Raw genomic sequence first — 7,029 nt, 5'->3', positions numbered from 1 at the left:
TTCCTGGAACCAGAACCAAAGCGACCAGGGCAAATCAGACTCTGGCAGCCAGGCCTGAGAAAAAGATTTATGTATATTTTTTTTTCTTTTTGAATTTCAACCCCCCAAATATTCCAGCAAAAAAAAAAAATCAAGGGAGGTTGGGCTGGGTCTCCTTCTATGAGCATCTGCTTCCAAGGAGGACAGTGGACTTGCCCACGCCCAGGCTATCGCCAGCCCATGTCCCCCCTGCTCAGCCCAGGATGGGGAGATGGCAGAGCTGGTGGGGGAGCTGGAGGCGGGCCGGGGGAGCAGTGCTTTGGGGTCAGGAGTTGGGCTGAGGCTGAGGGGTGGGGGCGAGCTGCCCAAGTGCAGTCACCTCTGCTCAGTGACGGAGCCTCGAAGCTTGGCCGGGGCTGAAGGAACTACACAGCTGGGTGTGAGGCAGGCGAGGCAGGATGCTGTGGCCAGCGAGCTGGGCAAAGGCGGGGCTGGGCGCCGGCCCTCGCCCTCTTAACTGATGATCTGCCGGGGCCGCCCGTAGCCCGTCATGCCAGCCTGCGAGGCCCCTCGGTTGCTGCCCATCTGGAGGCCGATGACATGCTTGCCCTCCTGCAGCTGGCTCTCTGTGAATTCCCTCTTATGCTCCTGGGCTTTCCTAGGAGAGGAGGAACCAGGACAGAGACCTGCCGGGACTGTGTGTTTCCACCCGCCTTTGGTTTCCTCTGTTACTTCCCAGCCCGATGCCATCCCCTCCCGCGTTTCACTGCTCTCATTTCCTTATTGTAGCCACCCTGCAGCACGGGCTGGGAAGACTCTCAGATAGGAGGGTAGAAAGGGAGGAGTCAAGATGGACTATGGACCCACCTACCCCCACCCTGGACCTTCACTGTGTACCTTTCCTGGCTTTCTGCTTCCTGTAATCGCTGCACTAACTGGCTAGCCCGCCTCCTGTAGAAACCCAAGCTTAGGGCTCAGGGAACCCCTGGTGGCCACGTACTTCATAAACCAGTTGGGGTCTCCACGGTAGTGTCCATCATTCTTGGTCACTGCCAAGCTGCCCAGGGCCATCAAGGTCCTCTGCACCGCTGCCAGGTCTTTGCCTGTGAGTAGGATGGGGGAGGGACTGTATAAACAGAATCCAAGGCAGAGCCAGCCTGGCGCCCCTCAGAAAGACGGCCAACCCGGGGGCAAAGCTGGTCCTGAAATCGAAGGGGGTGCAGAGATCCCACTGTGGGTATGGGATTCTCCTGGCGTGAGCCACTCCTGCTGTGCAGACCCACCATAGTGGCAGGTTTGATCATCCCACGTCCCTGCCTCCGCCTCCTGTCCACCTGCCTCATCCACCTGGCTTCTCTCTCTACCTTCAAAGAGGTCAACGGTCTGGAACATGTCAGTCTTGGTGACGCCATAATCCTCAGCTGCCTTCAGGAACTGAGCCACCTGCTCCATCTGCTTGAAGACCATGGAGGGCGGGTTCTCGGGCACCTTCACTGGCTTGGAGCCATCAGGATACAGGCTGTTGACCAGTTTGCTCAGAATCTGCCAGGCGAAGAAGGCAGCTGAGCACTCAGCTTGGAGTGGGGGTGAGGGGGGCCCTGCCCCACGATGCCGGCACGATGGCACGACCCCTGGCCCCTGCCCCAGGTGTCACTCACCACGCCGTTCTTCAGCCAGACCTGGAAGCCCAGGCGCCCACGGTCTGGGCGCCCCACATCGGGGCCGCACTGCACTACGATCCACTCCACCAGCCGCTCCTCCAGCTCCTCGTCATACTTCTTCTCGATTTTCGACTGCACTTCCCGGCTCATGCCATAGGAAGGACCTTTGTTGGCCATGTTGGCGGGGAACTAAAGCAGCACAGGCCAGAGAGGGAGGGGGTCAGGGAGTCAGAGAACAGCTCTGCTGTCACCGGTGCCTGGCAGGTCTTGTCTTCCAGCTCTGAGGGTCTGGGGAGTGGGGAGACCACTCTAGCTCTTTATCTACCTCCCCTTGCTTCCTGGTTTTGTTTCCACGGCACTCACCTGAGCTAGCTCATCCCCTCAGTCCAGGAAGCCTCTCTGAACTTGGAGACTAGATCTTTGGCAGTCTAGAGCAGGAGTTAGTAAACTGTTTTGGTAAGTAACCAGATAGTCATTTTACTGACAGTCATATTTTAGGCTTTGCAGGCCATAAAGTCCCTGCCACTGTAGCATAGAAGCAGCTTTGGACAGGATGTAAACAAGTGAGCATGGGTGGGTTCAAATAAAACTTTATTTACACAAACAGATGACAGGCTGCATTTATGGGTTTGACAATCCCTGGTCTAGAGCACCCTTTCTTTGCTAAGATTGGTGACAGAGGCACTGGAGAGGTCTTTTGGAAGAGACCACATTGACCCTCAAAATGAAGCCAGCAGATCTCTTTGTCCAGTGAGGTGTGAGGTGGTTAGGTGTCTCTGCCTGAAGTTATGGGGGTCCCTTCAACTCGCAGTTCTCCCAGAAGCAGGAACCCCAAAACTCCTCTCTTTGCCAGCTCAGCTCAGCCTCCAGCTTTCAGCTATAGAGGCTGAAGCTTCCCCACCCCTGGTAAGGGCTAGGAAGCCAGCAAAGCCCAGGAGCTTTTGGCCAAGAAGCTACATTTCCCCAGAGGAGCCAGATGTGCGAGGGCTGCCAGCTGGGGCACCCACCGCCCTGCCTGGTGACCTGAGGTTCTCACCACTGTGGGAGCTTGAATAACCACGAAGCTGGAGTTCTCCAGGAACGTGAGCCCAGCATCTGCCAAGCAGAGCAGGGAAGCCCTCCCCAACCTGTGGCCCTAGGGCCCAGGGCTGGCCCCACTCAGGAGTGCCCACAAGTGGCAGGGAAGCAGTGAGAGCAGGGCCAAGCAGGGAGGCTGCTGGGCAGGCTTGGGTGTGGCTGGTCAGGAGGAATCTGAGCTGGCCTCAGGTATCATGTGGCTCCACAGCTCATTGGAAGAGTCCTTTGAAAGAGGAATCAAATGAGGCCAAACTGTTCCCTGGCCTCCGAGAGGTCAGAGGTTGGGAGGGAGAGAATGGTCTGAGGGTGGAGGCAGTCACTACCATGTTCCCCCAACTCCCTCTCCTGTCAGAGCTGAGCCCTTCTTCCTCCCCACTCCCATGGAAGGCAGTGGACATCATCACCTCACAGGGTCCCAGCTAAGCTGCCAAAACCCACTTGCCCGGCCCTTCCTTCCCCATGGCTGATGGCTTTCCTGAGCTCTCATGTCCCATCTGTGCAGGGAGGATAATGTATCTACCCCCAGAGAACTGGGAACATTCCAGAAGTTCATCTGTGACGACACAATACACGGCCTGTCCCTCAATGGAGTTCCTCAAAACGTTGGTCTTTTGCTCCCAGAGCCGGTCTCCTGGTAGTGACCCAAGAAAGCCAGCCCCTGACCAGAGGTAAAAAACAGAGTTTCTCCTGCTCCAGGCTCCAACCCTCTTCATAATCATATTCCCTGAGGGGATTGCAAAGTATGGGAGAAGAAAACAAGAGAAAGGCTCCTCTAAATTCCAGCCACTTGACCCCTCACTTCTCCCTGAGTCTGCTTCCTTATTTGTAAAGTGAGGGCTGGACCACCTCTGAGGATGTGGTTCTCAGAGCATCCCAGCCAGTGGTGCCAAAGAACCCAAAGGCCAAGTCCCTCCCTTCCCCCACCCCGCTGTGTCTCATCCCTGCTTCCCGAGGACTCCTGGGAGAAGAACTGGGGTCAAGACACACCAGCAGCTGGGACCAGGGGATTCCAGCCCATGTCCTTCCCCCAGGCCTCCCACCCTCCCTTCTATGGGCTCTCACCGCACCATCCCAGGCAGGCAGGAGGCACCCCCATGGTCCGGGCCTCAGCCCCTACCTCCCGTGTCCTGCGTTTCCCTCCCCTCTGCACCCCCTTTCTGCCCCATCCCCCCCAGACCTCGCACTGGGTCCATGAGGAACAGGGGCCAAGCAGAGTGCGTTTCCCACCCCCAGCTTCCAGCCTTAGGAGATTCAGGACAGTCAAGGTGGCAGGGCTCACAGTGACAAGGACACAAACTTGCAGCCCCAAGATCTGGAGACAACATCTGGATTTTGATCAGAACCAGGGAGGGGGATGAAAGACACCCCACCCCCACCCTCCTCCCTCCTGGTGGAGAGTCTGAAAGCAAGGGTTCCGAGAAGAATCCTGCCAGGTCCTCTGACAAATTCCCACCTCGGAGCTGCTGGGGAGGGGAGGGGCGAGGAGAGAGAGCAGCCCACCCAGGGTCTTTCCAGGCAAACGATCCCAGGACAGGATGGACAGGGAGCCTGAGGCTCTGCCTTGACCCCCCACCCCCGCCCTGTGGCTCCATCAGCCTCCCCTCCCCAGAGGAAAAAAAACAAGCCCAGCTGCCAAGAGGTGGGGGCAGCTCCTCTCAGCAGGAACCTGGAAAACCAGGGTTCTCTGCTGGACTGCTGTGCCCCTCTGTCTTCAGAACAAACAAAACATAGTGCACAGGAGCGGTGGCTTGACTAAATTCTGGGGTCAGGGGAGACCTGTCCTACCCACCTACTCTTTGAAAAACAACCAGTAAAGGAAACGCCAGACCTCAGGAGAAGGCCCTGCCTGGCCCTGTCTGCACTGCCCAGGCCATCACGCCAAGGCTCTTGGCAGGCCACCCCCATCCTCTGCTGGTGGGTGACCTCCCCCTCAGGGCATGGAGGTAGATGTGTGACTGGAGAGGCGGGTCTCTTACTGTCCCCGCATCCTGCCACCCTGGCCAGTTCCAGAAGACAAGAGCTTTGTGGTCCTTCGCACTTCCTCAGTGGCTACCCAGGGCCTCTCCCAGGCTGCTCAGGACCTGGGGACCCAGCAGAGGGACACTGAGCTCCAGTCCTGGTGTACCACATACCCCCCACCTCCTCCAACATCCTCCTGGCCTGGCTGGATAGCAGACAATAAGCCTTGGGTCTAAACTGACTCCATCTTTGAGCCCATCACACCACACATAGGGTGACTATGGCTGAAAATGGGGCGCCTCCCTGACTCCAGGTTCCCAGGTTTCCACCATGAGTCCTTCTGCACCAGCCAAGTCTCCCTGGGCATCTCAACTGGGTTCAGGGCTGCCCAGTCTAAGAGGTACAGGACTCTAGTAACCCCCTCCCACCAAGCAAGCTAGGACCACCTCTGCAGGTGGAGGGGGGGAGTGTATACCGAAGAGGGTGGGACTCCCCCTGCCTGGGAGTCTGAGAGTTCTGCCTGCGACCTCCCAACTGCTGAGCCCCAGCGCAACTCCCCTCCAGACCCCGGACAAATGCACTTACAGGGGTTCCTCGGGGCTCTCGGGAAGGCGTGAGCTCTGTCTGGACTTGGACAGACAGGATGGGGCGCTGGCTGGGTGAGGGGTTTAAAGGGCTGCCACGGCGGTGATGTCAGCCTCCCCCCCGCTGCCTCCTGTCCAGAGGAAGCCGGCTCCTTCCCCACCCCCGGCTCCCCCAGTGACTCCACGCAGGCTCCATATTTGGGGAAAGACACCAAGCTGGAGCAGTCTACCGGGGCTGCCCGAGACATTCTCTGCGTGCTTTGGGGATGGAGCCGGCGGGGGCGGGGCCGCGCTGCCGGCGGGGAACCGCCGGGAAAAGCCTTTTATGGACAGGACCACGAAGGCTTTCCCTGCCGTCTGGACTTAGGGTTGTTCCTCTGACACTGTTCCCTGCCTCCGGGTTTGCGGGGAGGGGGAAATTCAAGAGGGGCTGTACAGTGAAAGAGGTTGGGGGACCCCTCCCTGAGGCTTGTGGGGGACTAACCAGCCACTCTCTCCTCCTGGGGCTTTTAGCTCTTGCTGGAGACAGGAGCTCACCTTTCCCGAGGACCAGGCTACGTGCCAGGCATTTTGCAAACGCGCTCACTTGATACAGCTGCATCATGGCAGCATAATTACTCTCCCATTTTACAAATGAGGAGACAAAGGCTCGGAAGGCGTCTTACCCAAGGCCACGTGGTGAGTCTTGAGAGGCAGAACCTGGGCATCCCTGCCGACCCCCAGCCATGCGGGAGCCAGAGAGGCCGGCAGACCCACCCTTCCATCTGCACCTGCTCAGATTGACAGTTCGCAGTTGGGGCGGGCGGGGCGTCTTAAATCACACGCCTTAGCTGGGGGTGGGACTGGAGGGTTCAGCAACAGTTCAGTCCAATCCAGAGGGTCTGCAGGGCCTGAGGCACCCACACTGGGGTTGGAGGCTCAGACTTCTATCATCCCTCCCTCCTTATTTTTTTTTTAAATGTATTTGTTTATGTATTTATGGCCAGTGCTGCTCCGCATGTGACATTTTAATTGTATGTGGGATGTTAATTCCCCAGCCAGGGATCGAACCTGCACCCCCTGCAGTGGAAGGGCAGAGTCTTAATCACTGGACCACTAGGGAAGCCGCCCCACTTCCTTTTCAAACAATCTCTACCTCCTCTGGAAAACAGACGACCCCATCACCCAAGGAAGGAGACCCGCTCAAATCTCGCTTCAGCGAAGGATAGGAAGTGAAGAAAGGTAAGGGGCACCCGGTGGGGGCTCTGGGCTGCCTGCTGTGGCACCACTCCATCCTTGGGCAGCCTGGCAGGGAGGAGCTAATACTCCTACCACACACTGCACCCGGCACCACTAGGAAAGGCCTTTCCTGCACAACCAGCTCGGGCCGCCAGAGCCTAGCAGTGAAGTACAGTGCCCCCCAGTGGCATCTGCGGGGAAGAGCAGGGAGAGGAGCTAGGGAGCCGCTTAAGAGACCTCTAGGCTTTCAGTTGCGTCCTTAATCCACCAGGTTCCTCATCGCAAGCCCGCCCCACCACCGCACCCCCCCGACACCCCCGCCCCGCCCCGCCCCGCATCTTGTCCTCCTTAGGTTGCCGAAATTTAAATAGCCTTCCAGGGTCATCTTGAAGGTCCCCCCTCTTGGAGCTTGCGCAGTGCCCACTCCCCCACCATCCACTCCATCTCATGTTCCCTAAGCACCACCTGTCCATTCAAGTCAGGTGAGGGAGCACTGCCCTGTGCCTGCAGCGCCAAGAGGGACTCAGGTAAGAAGTGAAGCTGGCCTGACT

General features: G+C 58.2%; 1 protein-coding gene across 1 annotated transcript; it reads right to left on the bottom strand.

Moving 5' to 3' along the window:
* Positions 1-55: 55 nt before the first annotated feature.
* Positions 56-5,391, bottom strand: TAGLN (transgelin). The gene is made up of 5 exons (XM_055423085.2): positions 5,262-5,391; positions 1,638-1,829; positions 1,344-1,521; positions 980-1,082; positions 56-637 (listed from the first exon to the last, which is right to left on the bottom strand). The coding sequence occupies exons 2-5, from the start codon at positions 1,815-1,817 to the stop codon at positions 493-495; spliced, it is 606 nt and encodes a 201-aa protein (XP_055279060.1). The 5' UTR covers positions 1,818-1,829; positions 5,262-5,391; the 3' UTR covers positions 56-492.
* Between the last annotated feature and the right edge of the window lie 1,638 nt (positions 5,392-7,029).

Source organism: Moschus berezovskii, chromosome 14, assembly GCF_049115385.1.
Source record: "Moschus berezovskii isolate FMDL1 chromosome 14, NW_MosBer_1.0, whole genome shotgun sequence".
NCBI classification, from domain to species: Eukaryota; Metazoa; Chordata; class Mammalia; order Artiodactyla; family Moschidae; genus Moschus; species Moschus berezovskii.
This window is presented reverse-complemented; position numbering and strand designations above follow the sequence as displayed.

Excerpts from the sequence above, each read along its gene's own strand:
- TAGLN (XM_055423085.2), bottom strand. The coding sequence starts at position 1,817 with ATGGCCAACAAAGGTCCTTCCTATGGCATGAGCCGGGAAGTGCAGTCG. Across the intron at positions 1,083-1,343 it reads GACCGTTGACCTCTTTGAAG|GCAAAGACCTGGCAGCGGTG; the intron begins GTAGAGAGAGAA and ends TCCTACTCACAG. Across the intron at positions 638-979 it reads GACCCCAACTGGTTTATGAA|GAAAGCCCAGGAGCATAAGA; the intron begins GTACGTGGCCAC and ends CTCCTCTCCTAG.